This window comes from Hippoglossus stenolepis, chromosome 12 (assembly GCF_022539355.2).
Source record: "Hippoglossus stenolepis isolate QCI-W04-F060 chromosome 12, HSTE1.2, whole genome shotgun sequence".
In the NCBI taxonomy this organism is placed as follows: domain Eukaryota; kingdom Metazoa; phylum Chordata; class Actinopteri; order Pleuronectiformes; family Pleuronectidae; genus Hippoglossus; species Hippoglossus stenolepis.
This window is the reverse complement of record NC_061494.1, coordinates 16487787-16505892: the sequence shown is the minus strand read 5'-3', so window position 1 is coordinate 16505892 and position 18106 is coordinate 16487787. Positions and strand designations below refer to the sequence as shown.

The window sequence follows — 18106 nt, the reverse complement described above, 5'->3', positions numbered from 1 at the left end:
CCCTCAAGGCTGTCTGGCCTCAACTACGGCCTGGCAAGAGCAGCTCACTGTATGGGGCATCTGCACCGTCCAAAATCCTTCACCCAGTGTGCTGCTGCTCGTGTGAGGTCGAACGAATGGCTCTTATTACTGCCGCTTTACAGTGAGGACAGGAAAAAAAAAAGGAAAAACACTTGACTTGTACTAATAGCCGAGAAGCCATGCTGGTCAACAAAGGTCTGAAGACGAAGCACCCTGTCAGTGCCCAGCTTGGGAAATTAGCAAATAATGTTCCCTTCCCCCTGACAAATGTGTGACAGCTCGCCTTCGCCAATCATTCTCTCCTAACGTTATGATGCATGTCCTGGATCCCCACTGGAGGATACAGGCGAAGTTTACTGACCCTCAATTTACCCATGACAAATGGGGTCCCGGTAAATGTGCGTTTTCTGGGGCGCGGAAGGGGTTCATTTTAAGCAATCCTGGTTATGTGGATGTCACTGATTAGGATAAATAGTGGCTGAGTGTGTTAGGACTGCTTGCAGAACCATATTACCAAGGGCCTGCATCGTTGCCCCTGGAGGGGAGCTCTCGTGGAAACTAGGAAACCAACAGCTCTGATGCAATTAGGAGCTTAAATTGGATAAATTGTACGGTCAAAGTTTTTATTTATGATTTACTCTTTCATAGAGTGCTGTGACTATGCAGCAAAAAAAAGGTTAGGAGGCTGCAAATGAGGGTGAAAATGGAGACTTTCCCCTTAAAGAATATCTGATAAATCCGGCATGTGCTGTTTGCAGGGCTTAATAAAGCATAAAGTATAATAAAGTATTGACTCAGTTCAGCCTGGACTTTCTTCCTTTGATTTTCTACAACCTTGCTGACAGTTGGTTCTACCAGTCCTGTCCGGACCAATGGATAACCAATACATGGATTAGACAGAGGACAAGCTAGCAACCTCCAAGGGACAGCACTTTGTTAGAAGGTAAAAGGTAAAGCCTGTAAAAATAGCAAAAAAATAGCTGACATGTCATTCCTCTAAAAAATGTGGCAATTAAAGTACAGATATAAGCTGCTTGAAGCAGTCAGTAAAGTACAGCCTAGTAAAGTTTTATATGTTATATCTGTTTGTCTCATTACTGTTTTAAACGTTCAATACTCAATGGCTACAGGATTATTTGACGTCCGCCTCTCTTTCTGAGAATGGATTGTGAGTTTTGGAGCCGTTCCAGGGTACTAACCCGAATGAGGACGTGTCCCACCGCTGTTCGAATCGACTGCAGTCTCCTCTGTGTTGACTCTTGGTAATTTGTGATAATTTCTTAAATTGAGCGAGGTAAATCTCCACAATTAGGGTGGTGGTGCAAGAAGAGTCAACATGAAAAAAAAAAAGTGGGGTCTAAAAAGGCCCTCCTCTCAAGCCGCGCTCTCAAGACACGCTTGAAGCCATGAGCTTTGATAACTAAACCTTTGATATGCACATGTTGCTCTCCAATATGACACTCGGTGCCTTGCAGGCGGCACCATGTCGCTGCATGCCCTTTTTCCAGCCCATGTAATTTGCTATTGTAACTCCAGGTCATTTTCAAATGCCATTTGTTCAAGTGCTGTATCACAGGCAGAAACGCTACGGTTGGAAATGAGCTGTTTCACTCTTAAATACCTGATCCACTCAATGTCTGCACTCAATGCTTCAGCCCATTCCCTTTTTTAATGTGTGAGAGAAGTAGCTAACATCCTTTCACGTAGCAATTACTGTACATATGGAACTCAGTGATACCCAATTCTGCCGTTATGCATTCTGCTCTCTTTAACGGCCTCTTTCTCTCGAGCGTCAACCCTCGTACAATCAGGGTGAGCCACACAGGGAATAGCAGAGCAGAGGAGACGGACCTGTCTATTGGTGACTTTCTCTTTTAATTCACCGCACTAATCAATTGTACCACCGTTGCCTCCAGGGGTAATTGTATCTTTATACTAACTGGAAGTGAGTAGGAACCCGGGGAAGACAGAGAGGAAGAATTGGGGGGTGGGATCAGCAGAGATAGAGAGAAGGGGACACGTTTCCCCAGTAAAAACCTGATGGTAATCATCCCAATCCGCTTAGCCTCTGTGACTAATGGGGTCTGTTCTTAAGGGACCTGGCACTTTCACCAGGGTGCTATAGAAGCCATTAATGTCTTAACTTATACACCTTCTCAGGGCTGTGCAGTAACACATGTACTCACACACACACGCACGCAGGCTGAGCGCACACACACGTCTCTCCCTCTCGCTCGCTCACACAAACAGACACACATGCACTTAACGCAGCCACACTACACTCCTGTTTCATTATCCCGGTGCCTTGTTGGCCTCTGCTCCGCTCCTGCAAGGGAGGTTAAATGCAGGAGAGCTGGGCCAGACTGCACGGTTGGAGGAGAAGGGGACGGATGGCTGGGGGTGGTAGCGGTGGAGGTTTGGGGAGCAAGAGAAAGGGGGGACTTGATGAGAAACAGCTGCCCCAGGATGGAGGGGTCTGGACTTTTTTTTTTTTGCAGGGCTGGGGTTGGGGGGGTTGAGCCCTCACTTTGCAATTCTGAGGTGCTCAAGGCCACGGCTGCGCTGGAGGCCTGGGGGAAGTGAGAGTGCTTCGACGCGGCCCCGTTTCATTCTGCCCATCAGAGCTGGAACAGACAGAGGCTTCCAGGTCAGACAGGCTCTGACCCCCGCAACCTCTGTCTCCTCACCAATGATGACAGATAAGACCACCACTTCCTTCTGTTAGCCAAGATAATCAGATCCCTTACTTATAGTGTGACACACACACCCTCCCTCAACCCACATACACATCTTTGTCGCCTCCACTTTTCTTTCCTTTGAATAACTTTGCCCGCACTCGTGCCACTTAACTTAGGTATTACTTTTCTAATCTGATTCATAAAAAAAACGAAACCACATGTTGCCTCAGAAAATCTGCAAATTAGCAGAAAGCATTATCTATCTCACAACAGGGCAGATTAAGAAACTTGGCAGAACGAGTTATCCTGACAGCTTGAGTTTAACAGAGCTTGGCAGCGCCCTTGTACGATGGCAGGTCAGAGGGGGATCGAGTTGCACTTGTAGGAGCCCCTCCGCGAAAACACCTCTCTCGCTAGCCGTGCAGATCTCACACATTTAGCATTCAGCAAGCAAGGCGCTGGTTAGTCCATTAATAGTGGCTGGACTTGGGGCTGAGGGCTCCATCAGACGGGGGGGGGGCCTGTAGAAAGAGAAAGGTTGTTTTTTTTTTACTCACCAGTGTAGACAAATCTCCCAGGGGCACCTTTGCAGAACTGCTTGGACTTGTAGGACAGCGTGACTTCCACAACACCGGGGATGTGCCGAGGTGGAGTCTGGACGCGGATGGCGTGGGGAGTTATGAGCTGGATTACAGAGGAGAGAGCAGAGAAATAATGAGCCTTCTGCAAAGAGTGAGCCGTTATCTATGTTGGCTAAAAAAGTTTGTCTCCGCAGTTTTGACAGTTTTTTTGAATCTCTAATTTTTCCGACTGGGTTTTATTAGTAAAAAAAAAGAGTCATCATACCTCACTCCATACGAGCATGGTGCCGAACACGACTTGTAGGCCATCAAAGAAGTTGTCCCCTATGATGATGACAGTGGCTCCTCCAGTGGTCCATCCCTCGCTAGGGCTGATTGCCTTGATGCACGGGGTGGCTGCTTATCCAAGACAAAGAGAGAAGAGCCAATTCAGCACCCAGACTTCAACATTCGGGGCCCATGTCTCTTTCCACATAGACACATTGCTGCATCACCTCCACATTCAGCCCACCATGTCTCTCTCACAAAGTCATATCATGGAAATTGCCCCCTGGTAAAAAAAAAAATATGATGGATTTGTCCTTTAAGGCATGAGAATCAAAATCATTTATCAGCGCGCTGGAGTGGTGTAGTTAAGCAGACCCTTCAAATGGTCCACTTCACAAAGGCTAAACGCCGGGCTCGCCAGGAAAATGATTTGATGGAGCAAATTATGTGTCAGGGCAAATGTAGCTATCAGAATTGATTAAGCATGCACCGGCATGTACAGTAAAATTTCAAAGTTGAACACATCTTAAATGAGTCAAGGATACAGGCTGTTAAAGTGGAAATGACAAGCTAAAGCTTTGCTGGTTCATGTTATTTCATTACCTTTGTTCTGCATATGCTGTACAGTGCCGGCACAGCGACTGTAGTCTCAGGTTTCATAACGTGAAATGCACTCATGAATTATTCAGTTTGTTGGGTCTTTTTTTTCTTTCTTTTTGTGATCGATTCAATCCATTTCGTATTGTTTATTACAATGCTTTTCATCTGGCATGACTTCTGCAACGTCGCTCTGCCATTCATCAACAGTCTGGGTTGTTATTATAATCTAATTTGAGTGATCTGGTGCCTCACGTTCACTGTCATTTGATGCATTACCTTAATATGGTGTTCAGCACAACACCGTGTTTACAACAGAAATAGCATGACAGCCCGCCATAAAATAGCAATATCAAATTTAATCTATTTCCATCAATATCTTTTAACACACTATGAATTGTGCATGTTTTCCCTGCTCCGGCAAAATGTGAGCAACTATTCTGGCAAGTTCCTTTTCACCTTACAAGCTCACTTCTAAACCTCTATTATCCTTTCCATCCAGTAAGTAAATCACAGTGGGCCATTGTTGTATGAATCACCTCAGACAAGACATCTCCCTTTGTTTGCCTTGCTGTTGGGTCTGTTCAGGTCATGTTTGCTCTCTCTCCCTGCCCATAAAGTGCACACACGCACACACGCACACACTCACACACACACATTGGTACTACAGGGAATCTGACTTTAACAGGCGCTGTTGACTTCATGCTAATCACCTCGTACAGATTTTCATTTGTGAGGCCTGGAGGAGTGACATTTGCTTTCCTTAATTGCGAAGCAGAGCGTCTGAAAGAGGACCAACCCTCTATGGGCATGCTGGGCCCCCTCTGAGGGCCTGACCTTCATCAGTGCGGACGATTACAGCAAATAATTCACCCTTCAAAATTACTGTAAACAAATTGACTTTGGGGATGAGAGAACGAGGGGGGCAGGAAGGAGGAGGAGGAGGAGGCAAGAAGAGGGCCTGATGGCGTCGGCGACTGTTGGGGGGCAGCTGCGGCCTGAAACCTCCGACAAGCATCCACAATCACACACGGGCGCACACACATACACACACACACACACACATACACCACCTCGGAAATCCCAGTGCCCCCTCCCACACACAGAAAGACCCATGGAGAGGCAGCAACTGAGGCCCTAAGCCGTCCACCCTTCTGCCTGGAAATTTGCATATGTCTCAATGCACAGACAGAGAGGGGAGCATGTGCTGAATGGGGACCGTGGAGAAGTGGATTACACAGTCAGCACAGGCGATCTGATGACAGACACGCACAATGCCCCCTCAGCAGATGATAGGCATCATGAGGACGGATGAGGATGCAAAGAGTCGGCCCGACCGCTCCGAGTGTTGCATCACTGAGTCCACGCAAACTTTGGGTCCACAGAGGAGGAGAATCGCACGATTTGGGATTCATATGTCATGTTTCTCTACTGTGATGACGTGTCGCCTTATCTATTTGTCTGCGGGCTTGAGTTTATCTCTCGGTCGTCAATGCCGTGTAATGACCCGGGGCAGCTGATCTGTGATCTGTCCTAATCTTTCTCCTCTCTGGTTAGTGTTGGTTGTAGAGGACGTCAAAACTGATCTGAGATCTGAGCAGAGGAGGTCCCAGCTCTAGTATTGTGACACTCAAACAGGTCTGATGTGGCCCCGCGAAGCCGTCCTTTGTTCTGCCTGCTGAAATGTGTTGTAATTGTGCTGTGGGATGTCCAGATGGTCGGTTGATAGTGCAGCTGATGGGATTATACCTTTTACCTCTCCCTGGGCCATCTGTTCCCTTTGACTCTCTCTCTCTCGCTCTCACTGCCTCTCCCTCACTCTCAACCTCTCTCGCTCATATTCTCTCCTTCTCTTTCTCCTTTCCTCCTCTCCTTTTCCCCCCTTCTCTCCTCCCTCTCTTTCTTCCTCTTAGGCCCAGCAGTCTGGATTCACTTGTCTTTATTGCATAAACCCTAACAGCATTACAGCCACTTGGCATGCAAATGAGGCAGGCGCTGCAGGCTCTATGCTGAGTCTCCTATATTGTCTGGGGCTCTATAATGGTGGAACTGAGCTAAGGAACGTGTGTGTGTGTGTGTGACAGTGAGAAAAAGAGAGGGAGAGAGAGGCGTGTGTGTGCCGGTGCTGTGCCGTTTGTGTGTGTGGGGGGTGATGCTGCATGTGTGTGAAAGACCCGACTATTTGTGAGCATGTTTATGCACCTTTGAGCCTGAATCTATACATGTTTGAGTGACAGGCAGCCACAAAGCACGTTCGTGTCTGAATGCATAATATGCTTGTTGTGTGACAATCCACACAAGTGAACAAAAATGTCACATGGTGGGGATTCGGTCTGTCATCCGAGGGGGGCTGTCCCGCCTGTGCACCAATAGGGGGCAGCACGTCTTGATCAATGCAAGGCAGCGGGGGCTGCAAGTGCAGTGAAAGCTGAGAGGAAGGATGCCTCAGTCAGTCAGTCACATATCTGAGGCTTCTCGCCCAGTGAACTCCTGAGGAAGAATGTGTTGCTAATTTAAAGCACGCCGTCCGTCTGCCTGCGAGTTGTCAGAGCGCTACACGCAGGAAAAGGCTGCTATTACTTTTTTTTTAGTGAGCGGCCTTTCTCGTGTGTCACACCTCTGTTTATCAAAAGGTGAATCAAACAAAGCGAGTGATCGCTGTTGATGCATGTTAAATTAGTTACGGAGCTGGAGTCACGGAGGGAGGCAGGGGAGGAAAAAAAAAAACGCTTTAGCAGAGGGAAGGTGTTTTAAAGTTATTAGACAAAGACATGTTCAACTGGGCGGTTGACAATAGCGTCTTTTTCTTGCTTTACGGGGCGTCACTCGGCTGCTTTGAAGAGTGTGGTGAAGAGAGGAAGAAAAGGATGGGTTGGGGTAACCTGTAAAGAACACAGGCACACACACACACATACATTGACACACACATACACCAAACACTGGCGGTCTCGTGGGAGTGGGGGAACATGGAGGCGAGGGCTCAACCTCTTTAATTGCTCTCCTCATTAAGAAACTGGTTGCTAGGCGATCCACACCTATCGTGTCATAAACGTGAAACACACAAACAGAACGTCAGCGAACATAATGACTTTGGTGCTCCGGGCAGGACTTTAATTATTTGATTTTGTTCTCCAGTAGAGGAGTCATTAATAAAGACAAAAACAAATAGATTAGCTTTTCCCCCACTAGGACTAGAGAGCACTGAGATATATTAATTGTCTAGTCGTGTATTTTTTTTTTCTTTTTTTTTTATTAGTCGTTGTTGTATTAAACATTACATTTGCTTTTGGTGATAGAACCATTAATGCCCATTAATGTGTAGAGAAGCTTGTTTTAGTCAGTGGTGTATATAAACTGTTTGCCCAGCCATAATTGGCTCTTGAAATTTGAAGATAAGCAATTTGCACAATTGGCCCAAGTCAGTTCTTTCCTTCTTTTTCTTTCTCTTTTTTCTAACAATCTTTCAGCTGCGTGTGCTCCCATCTGTGAGCGGAGGCCACCAGGGTCACAAGGTTATGTTTCGTGCATTTTACTTTTTGGATTTCCCATGGTTTGGTGGTCCGTCTTTTCTCTCTTTTTTGGCTGAGCAGGCAATCAGTCTATCATATGGAATCAGTTGGAGGAAAAACAGTAAGTTCTGTTTTTCTCATAGTGCACCCCCAACCCTCCACCTACACACACACACACACACACACACACACACACACACCATCAACCCTTCCACACTCCACCCCTCCTCCCTGTCTCTTGTTCTCCTTCCTCCCCCTGTTTCAGCTCTCTCACAGCTAACACTGCAGAGCCCAATGACAGGAAATTGACCTCACAGCCAAATTCTTAAGCAATTTGATCATGTTTCACAGCGGCTTTTAGGACAAATGTAGGTGCATTAGCAGGCTGGAAGTAGTTTATATATTTTTTTAAATCACAAATCAGAGCGTTATCATCACCATCATTAGTGATATCGAAATGATTCTGAGTAATGCATACTTTTTCCAGTCAAGAAAAAAGGCAGCAAGTATGAGAGAGGCAAAAAGCAACTTAACTAAAAAGTTTTTAAAAAATGAGCGTGATGGAGGAACAAAAGAGTTGAAGGAACTAGAGGCAGCTATGGTAGGCATGTAGTTTTTTTTTTTTTAAAGTTAAAAATATGGGATGTCTGAGAGGAACTAAAAGAAAAGGAGCGTAGCAAATCATAAGATGTAAAAATGTGCCTACCATGCACCAGATAAGGAGGCGTACCTTCTGAAGGGTCGAGTCTGCGAGCCCTTCGCCCGTGCTTGGAATTGTTGTGTACGAACATGTTGTCGGAGACAGCCAAGACGTGGCCGTCCACATTGACGGTCGTCGATACGACAACCTGCAACAAGAGTGAAGGTGAAGCGTGTGATTAAGCATGTCGTAAAAAGAGAAAACACACAACATGCCAGACATATAGTTTCACAGATATCCCAACTGGTGTGCAGGGGTACAGAGGAGTCTGTGCGGTTGTGTCCAGATGCGTCTGTGCAGTATCGATCACTATTGTCAAACCCTCGTGGAGTGGTTGTTCTCTTTGGACGTATCGCATTACAGTTACCCTGCTTCTCGGCCATTTTGTTTTTGCTTTTTAGCGTTGCGCATTTGTGTACAGCTAATTGACTTTTCAATCGCTAAAATACCATTTCCGTTCACCCACTCTACCAACTGTCGTCCTCGCTGAGTCTCAGAATTATTGATCAGGCTCGTCCATCTATTTGAGGACGGAAGGCCTCCCTTTTAAAATATTACTGGAGTCATTACCAGCTGCGCCGTATTCCATCCCCATCACTCAACAAACATTTTACCAGGATCCGATTCCAAGCCACACTCCATATTTCATAATGCTTATTTTTGTTGTTGTTTTTGCGGCCACCACATCTCCAAACAGTGAGCCGCGTGTGAATGGCCAAAGTGTTTCAGAGCCGGAAACAGAGAGCCCCTCTCAGGTTTGCTTCGCCGGTAAGTGACCTCGGTGTAGCAGTGGAATTTAGGGGGGCGCTTTTTTTTTTTCTTTGGTTGGTTTGGGAAGGCTGTGGGGGCTGCGGGGTAGGGAAGGGGAAGTGAAAGAGCTCCATTCTTGTGAGCAGGTTCAGAGCTGGGCCAAGCTGAGGATGATGGATTGGGCCCTCTCTGGCCTCCAGCTGGTTTTTGGGGGTAATAAGTGGAGTGGAAGGCATGCAGAATACACAGCTCTGGCCAGAGAAACACCTATGCTGGAGCATCTGGGAAATCTATTTGGAGAAAAACGGCTTACTAACTGTTGGACTGCAGACAAGGGATGATCGTCAGCAGAAAGTAAAAAACTGGTTGTTTTAATGTGAATGTTTTAGCTTAACAACGGTGGGGAAAAAAAGTCAGATGCTACAACTTAGTTCTGGCATTCCTTTTGACACACGGGAGTGAGAGGTGAGAGCCTCTTGGTGGCTGTCACGCATCAGTCCACATTCACCCTGAGGGGGAGATGTGTGGAGGCAGGGGAGGTCTGATGGTGGTGACATCAGGAGGGGACACCCCTGTCTTGTCTGTTTCATGTCTGGGCTTCCTCCTGGTGGAGGAGGCCGGCTCGCATGTCTATCACAGAGCAGCGCTGTCAGTGACGGATGCCCTCCTATAGTTTGTCGGTATCCTGATAGGACAAATCACACTAAACTCTCACTCTCTCACCTTGACCTAGCGGGCCACTTGCGGTGAAAATGTCTGGGGCGGGCTGGATGGATGGTTGGATAAATGGATCAGCGGGGGGGGGGTCAATAATTTCAAGGCTCAACTACTTGACACATTAGAAGCGAGAGGGTTAAAGAAGCAGTAAAAGTGTTCAACGGTCATGTCCTCTCAGTGTAAACTGCAGAATTTTGTGAGCCCGCAGTAATGATGGTTTTCAGATGGCTTACGATAGGTTTTCCCTGGCTATACAGAGAAATGCGTGTGTGACTTTAAGTGTATGCATATGTGGGTAAGAATGAGTGAGGGATATAGACAAAGCAAATATATGCGCCGCTAGCGTGTATGTGCATGCATCCATATGTGTGTGTGTCCGTGTGTGTGCGTGCCGGCGCATATGTGTGTATAAGAAGGTATGCGTTTCCGCTGCCAGACAGATTCTGAGTTAACACTGTTGTTACATGTGGTTGGATCGTCCTCCCCTCTGCGCTCAGGCTCGGAAAGCTGTCAGGAACACAATTGATGGCACTCTTAAATCCTATATCCTTATTTGTGTCAGATGCTACTCCCTAATAAATATTCTGTCCAGAGCGCACAGGAGAAAAAAAAAATCCCTCGCTTTCTCACTTTCCCCGGTTTTTGCCTCCTTACGTGCCAATAATACAATCGTATACATATGTGAATGTGCGTTGAGCTGACTTAGTGAAGTGCAGTTGTGCATTTATACACCTGTGCATGTGTGTGTGTGTGTGTTTCTGCAAGAAAGAGACATAAAAAGACAGATGTGTGAAATAGATTTCAGTCACCTGGAATCTGCGCATATCTCGTGGATTCCCTGCATTCTTCAGACAGTTCTGATTGCACTTGAGGAAGAACTTTAGGAAGAATCTGGAAGAGAGCACAAAACAAAAGAAAAAATCACGTTAATTACACCTTTTAAAGCTTAATTGTTATAGACAGAATATTCAAATAACATCTCCTCAACACTCGCACGATCCATCCACGCACTCAGTCAGAAACAAACGTGACGTTACACCGCTTCAGTTTGGGGACGTCGCGCTGTTTAATATTCCTTCAAAATCAGGAGCATCAGTCTCTTTGTCATCTCATCCCCTCACCTGAGTTCACGGGTCTTTCCCAACACCCATCTGCCACTAACATACAGGAAGTCACTTGATATTCCACCCACCTCTTTAATCCCAGGACACCCCCTGTGCAATTAAAGTTCTCCTGTTCAATAGGGAAGCAAATGAGGCCCACCTGTGACCAGGTCTTGTTTGAAGAGCATCAGGGATAAAGGACCTAACAAGGTGAGAGCGCGCCACAAAACTTATAGTCCTGTCAGGCAATTAGGCGGACACTCCTGGGACTGCCGTATGCCACACACACACAGACACGCATACACACACCCATGCACTTGTGGGTGGGTGAGGCAATTATGCCACAAATTACAACCTGGCTAATCGTCTCTGAACAAATGTCACGTCTGAGTGAGATCTGGGCTTGGTTAGTTTGTAAGCTGCCTTTCTCAGCCGCTTTCTCCCAGGTCTCGCTAAATTTACCGATAAAACCCCCGGATTGAGGGCTGCACATGTGAGCTGTGGTCTCGCAGACATAAAATAGTTAAAGAGAGGAAGATTAACAACAAGGCCCGAAAGAAAAATTGTCTCAGATGTTGCCTATTGTGTAAAATCTTACACAACCACCCAGAATAAACAATGAAATCGACTTGTTGTTTCTGCAAATTCTCCCCACAGAATCATGACTGATTGTTCCTTTGCTTTCTCTGATTCATTATAAATACCACGCAGTTATATTTATTTTTCATCACATTGCACTAGCATTACTATATGCAACACTGTGGTTTCCATTGTAAGGCGAACTTGGCTCGCCGAATCACAGCAGCTCATTGGATTACCATAGATTGCACCATAGATTGCACGGCCATTTCATTCAGCTAAATACAGTGGCTTGTGTGGCCTGCCTGCGAGGACGCTCTCACAACACTTAAGACTTCTCGTTCACCCAGTGGGATCCTGGCCAGGCCATAAATCAGAGTCTGAACCGACCCCTCTAACCCCGGCCACATTAACACATGCACTGGTCATTTGGAAGCGTTCTTCGATAGACTCCTATACCTTGTGCTTCACCGAGGGCCCAGGAGGGAGAGGAGAGGTGAGAAAATATTTTCACTCCACATCCAAGGAGCTTTGGCTCGGACATCAATAAAAGGCGTTTTAACCCATGCCAGAATGCTGATTGCCTGTCGGTGTGCGGTGAGGCCATAAAAAACCTGACTTGTCATTAGTGCATTTCGCTTGATTGTGTTCACTGTGTTTTCGGGTTGCATCTGTTGGCTGATCATCAAAATGACCATTATGTACTCTAATTCCCTGACCCTGTTTTTATTTCCCCAAAGAGTCATAATGTAGAGCAGCAGACATCTGCGGAAAGCAGACCTGAAATACGACTTTTATTTGTCTGTCGCCTCTCATACAGATTGGGTAAGGCCAGTGTGTGTGTGTGTGCACGTGCGTCCACACACTGGGGGGGCGTGCGCGCGTGTGTGAGCCTGTGTATGTACATGCATCGCCCATTGGTAGACAATTTACTGTATGTCAAAACAAGAGATAGAATACATTTCCCAGGCAGTACGTGGACTTCATAAAAGAAACGCATTACTCCCAGAGTTAGTCTTGTGTCTCTTCTCAGACACTTCAAAGCTTTTACATACTGCTCCCACCACAGTGAAACCAAAAGTTAAGAAACAATAAACACGAGAAGCCGAGTGCCCACGCCATCATAAAGCAGCTCCTTTATGTTTACTGTTATGAAAGCAATTAAGCACACTTTCTCCGCTAAAAAGATAAGCTTAATTTTCATAGTCCACAACAGTGGCGGTGCTATAGCATCCATTACATTTGAGTTGGTTAAGATTCTCCATGAGCACGGTGCAAATTGGTCCTTGGTGAAAAGGAGAGCAATTAAGACAAGGCCCCTCTCTCTCTGTTTTACTTCTTAAATATCTACAGAAGTTTGCGCTGGTGTTTTGGCACGCACGGAGACAAAAGGAGGTTGTTTAATTGTTTTTTAATGGGATATCAAGTCGTCGCTGCCATTAGATGTTGGCAATGGAGGGCAAAGGGGGATAGAGAGAAAGAATGAACTGCAATTAGGTTTGATTAAAGCTATCCTTCTCAATAATCAGCTGTTCTGACAGGACAGGGGGACCCTGGTGGCCGCTGAGATGGAGGAAGGTGTTGAGTGATATTAAGGCCAATGAAGGGGATATTAACATGGCTAATTAAAGCTCTTCCAAAGCCGGGAGAGGAGGCTCTCAGTGGACCGCACTGGATGAAATAATCGGCCAAGGCAGCTATCAGTTGGAGGAGAGAGAGAGAGAGAGAGAGTGGGAGAGAAAGGAGGGTGAGGGAGGGGTGGGGTGTAGTCCATCTGAGGGAATGGGGGAGTGGAGGGAGGGATAGTAGGAGGCGTAAAGGAAAACTATGAAGTGTGAAGAAAGACAAAGAGGAAGACATCGACAGGCATATAGAGAAAGACTTCCAGGGCAGCCACGGAAGCTCATTTTGACATCAACTCTTTCTGTCTGCGTGCCCGAAGTCTGCCAGTATAACTAAGACCTGACATCGGCTTTTATCTCCGACAGCTCGTCATACAGGTCCACAAATCAACGCTAAAACAATCCTGCTCTTGCCTCAGTCCGTGGCAATTAATACGATTCTGCCGTAGTACCTCCATGCTCGCCCACTGCCGAAGCTACTAATCATGCCATAATGATTTCTCTCCCTCTGGTCAAAGGGGAAATAGATTGTCTCTTTAGTAATGCAGCAGGCTCTGCGCCTTCCACTCCCTGGCTTCACAGACCCGGTAATTGAGGAGAAAAAGGCCGACTTTGGCACTTTGACTGATTTGAGGGCTGCTAGACCCTCTTATCTTTACTCTGATCATTTTAGGCTGACACTCAAAGGAAGACCCATCGCCCTAATTCTAGCTCACCCTCTCCCATCATCAAACGGAGGGGGAACAGGAAAAAAAGAAGAGAGAGAGGGAAAAAACAAACAGACGAGGTGAGGAAGGCCCTCTCTCATTTAAATGGCCAACTTAATTGCCGGGTTGATGTCACTCATGCATAAATGTCCATCCCTTTGATTTGAGTGAAGAGGGCAAATAAGGATAATGTTGTATTATTAAGAAGGCTCCATCGACACTGGAGGCTAGCTGGCCTGTCAATTCCACTCCTGTTTTTATCTATTCATTTTCAGATTTTTATTATTTTTAATGACTTGTTATATAAAAGTTAAAATTTAACTTTTTGAAATACCTTCATGTGGGTGTATTTTTTTTCTCCTTAATAGCACACCTTGTTCGTATTGTACAGAAGGGCTCCCCAACATTTGTTTAGGCCGTTACACAATACACTGACAGATGGCCACAGTATCTGGAAGAGTCAGGTATTGACAAGTCTAAGCTCCTGATTGGTGCCCCGGCACTAATGACTAGCATGCAGTGTCCACAGCCGGCAGCCATGACAGTGAGGTCATCCGTTGCAGGGCGGTGAGTATCGATCACCAACCAGCTCCAGCCCATCAGGCCCCAGCTGCCTCCCAGACTCAATGGGCCCCTGTTATAGGAGCCCTGTAAGAAACGGCTCCCAACACCAGACTACAATCTGCTGACACCAGATCTCTACGCTGAGATAGTAGTACACGGGTCAATAGCATATCGGATTTCCAAAACGCCGGGGTCTTAATGTCAAGCCTCCTGCCTTCCCTACCTACTGCTCCAGTTATTAGGCACTCCACTGAACTGCATTCAGATCCCTGTTGTGACAAGGCGGAGCAGGTAAAAAGAGAAATAGAGACACTTATAGATCTTAATCTTCCACGTACACTTATTTATGCAACTGAGTGGGCTCGCATATACATGCCAGTGAAGTCCCTGGGAGGCCGAGCCGAGCTGCCCGGCCGCTCCCGCCGTATTCTGGTTCGCCGCTGTCTTCTCTCGTCAAGCAGAGCTGTTTTTCTCGCCTTAGCTGAAGTAAACCACAGCACATTAACAATATTTGCTCTACCCCTGTACAAGCACCGAGGGACCAGACCCACAGATCCTATCACTTCTTTATCAGGGAACAAGTGCCTCACTATCCAACCTTATTGGGTTTGGGAGATTAACCCCTTCCACTCACGGGCTCCTGCCCATTTCCTCCGAGAGCAAGCAAGGCAGATGTCACTGTGATTATTAGTGTTCGACATCAAATATCCCAACTACATGTCTGGCAGAATTTATTGAGTATTTCCAAGGCCTATATTTTGTTTTTATTTCTTTATTTTTCCAGCTGCCATTGTCACTTCATTTTGTTGTTTCATATTTCATATTTTTGTTAGTGGTGTGTGTGTGTGTTGCGGAGGTGTCACAAATAATTTATGTGCTTCCTCTGCACCCTAAGATGTAGCTGTGTCCCTCCATTCATCCCTCTTTACCCTCTCCTCCACCATCCCCCCTTTCTCTCTAATGGGCAGAGTGGCATTGACATTATTTCACTTGAGGATCCCTCACTCTGTCAATCCCTCTTCATTTACTCCATGGCTACAGGACTCATTATGGTATCTCTTCCTCCTCCTCCTCCTCTCTCTTGTACTCTCACTCATTCTCCTCACCTCCTGTCTCGCTCGCTCCCTCTCTCTCTCTCTCCGGACACTGTTAGTTTCTTACTTAAGAGAATCGCTCGTCTTCACAAATGGTTTCACGTCAAACCCACTCCTAGCTAGCCCCCACTGATTCCCTTCAGGCTTTGGCACAGGTTTACTGTAACAGATTAGACGAAGACTCTGAGCTCCTGCTAACTATCCATCACTTGCTAACGGTGGACTAAGGCTGTATGCGTTATGCAGCTTTTAGCTCCAGCCCGCCACATACTGCATGTTTAGCCCCGAGCTTTCTCTCTGCCTCTCCCATCCCCTCACATCCAGATACTGCTGAGGCTGTGTGCTGTTGCACGCTGTTCTTTGTTTTACTCCGAATACGGCTTTTCTCTACCAGGACTTTGTACACAATATAATAAGACACCAAACATAAATAATTCTGCGTTGTTTTGTCTTGCGCAGCCCCGTTGTAAAGAGCGAATCAAACACGGGGGTTGCCGCTGTAGAGCCAACATCATCTACATCCAAACTGGAGTTCATAAATATTATTGAATCATCAGCGGCACCATAAAACTCATATGATGATGATTGCTGATAATGGCCATGACAGTCTCAACGATGTCAGTCATGAGGGCTGCTGACATTACAAAAATAATCACGTACATCAACAATACGGTTCTCGGGAATATTTACTCTGCTCGCCAGCTGGACGGCAGAGGGGTATCTCCAGGTTGTTTTTGCGCAGGAGGAGAAATATGGTGCTTTGATTACTGGTCAGCATTGGAGCTTGGGGCCTTGAGGAAATACCAGTCAGCACCTCCCTGCACTAGTGAGATGGAAGATAAGCATATGTTGGAGTTACTGGCGTGTGTGAATAGTTGTATTTAGGGTGTTGGACGTGGGGTTCTGGAAGGCCCCAGAGCTACAATGAGAGCCATACAGCGCTGTCTCACTCCTGTGGCACCTTGGAGTGATCAGACCCAGGCAGGACGCAAAGGAACGCAGCTGTTCAGGGAAGGCCAGCAGGGGGGCTTTGACCGTTTACCGACAGCCATGCTGGATCTAGCAGGCCGGTGGGGGCTTATTTGCATGTGTGTGTGTTACACATAGGTCTGTGAGTCAGTGGTTTTGCTCTCTGTCCATGCATGCTCAAATGTATGTGTGTATTTCTACATCATATTATTACTAATGTATAATACATACATCTAAAGTGGCTGTCAGGACTGGTCAGTCATCATAAAACATGAGGCGGCCACTCTGACATGGCCGCCACATTAACGTGTTCTCAGAAGAGGGGGGAGAAAGGGTGAAAAAAAAACACCCACTGTGGACTGTCATGTAGGCAGGGGGGGATAGAGACAGAAAGACAGAGAGCAGGTCGGTGCTTAAAGCTAACAGGTAACCTTTCTGTGCACCTAGGACAAAGGCAGGGGGAAAAAGAAAATGTCAAATTAAGAGAGGCCAGGCAGAGAGACGTGGCTGCCATATTTGTGTGAAAGCCCAGTGCTGTTGGCAGCAGAGATGGCTGCTTTCTGATTCATCTGGGGCCGTATGGCAAAGCTTTGTCAGTCTGTGCGAGGTATAAATAATTCAGGGTGAGAGATGGCAATTACAGGGCCCTGCACAACCAAAATGAATATTTTATAAGGACTAAAACTGCCCTGGAATGAATCACACACATGGAGTCACACACACATACACACACACTCTCACACACACACACACACACACAAGCATAAGTGAATGTGTGCACACACACACACAAAGGTAGCACATATGAACCCTTAGCATTGCTGTTGTATTGTTGACAATATAACTATTATATAAACCCCTGCATTGTGGGTTAATAATTTTTAATATGCTTGCATGTGCAGTTCCTCACAATATTTGGTTAAGGGTGAGCGAGTGTGTACGATGTCTTGTTCCGTTTTGTTATTCTCTTGTGGGGGGGGAATGCATTTCATAATACATTTAACAAATAAACCCACATTTGATCTTATTTAACTATTAAGTAGACCATATGAGATACATCAGGAGAAAATAAAATTAAAAGCAGAAAAAGTGTTGTCAAAATATAGTAAAGATTTTCACAAAAAGAAGTCCCCAGAGACTTGGAGCTTTACTTTTGACCCTGTAAATATGGTCTTTGTGTGGGAGCAAGGAGGGTGGGGGCAAAATGCTAATGGGAAAAGATTAAACCCAAAAGCCGCCTGGAGCATTTACCTCTAAAGGGTTTTGTCTGTCAGGTTTCCTGCAAAAACTCTGTCTTTATAATTCTGAGACAAAAAATAACATTGTTCCCTGGTCCTGAGGAGCGCTGTGGCTCGGTTGAATGGCCATTGTGTGCGCCAAGCTAATGATACCTTAGCTTTTGTGCGAGGGAGGCCAGGTAGGTCTGTGACATCAGCGCCACACAAGTGCCTCTCTGTCCGGATGTTTAGGGAAGGATTTCGTCCGCGGTGGGAAACGGGTACCGAGAATAAACAGGTCCTGTTTTTGTAGCAGCTTTTTGAACCCCTCTTACTGAGGTAGCCTGAGAAAAAAAATGTGTTTAAAAAAAGCGGTTTTATTCTAAATCATCACTGCTCCTTATTTTATTATATGAAGATAATATATATAC

The 18106-nt window shown here is 46.2% G+C and overlaps 1 protein-coding gene across 4 annotated transcripts in view; it reads right to left on the bottom strand.

The window, feature by feature from the left end:
* ebf3b (EBF transcription factor 3b) overlaps positions 1-18106 on the bottom strand; it is a 67194-nt gene that overhangs the window by 15825 nt on the left and 33263 nt on the right. For 2 of the 4 annotated variants that reach the window (XM_035172361.2, XM_035172365.2), the window contains exons 7-10: positions 10630-10711; positions 8384-8501; positions 3546-3676; positions 3257-3383 (exon numbers count right to left, since the gene is read on the bottom strand). In XM_035172361.2, coding sequence (XP_035028252.1) covers positions 3257-3383; positions 3546-3676; positions 8384-8501; positions 10630-10711 — 458 coding nt within the window. Of the gene's footprint in view, positions 1-3256; positions 3384-3545; positions 3680-8383; positions 8502-10629; positions 10712-18106 lie in introns of all 4 variants that reach the window. The other 2 variants (XM_035172359.2, XM_035172364.2) reach the window with 1 other exon arrangement.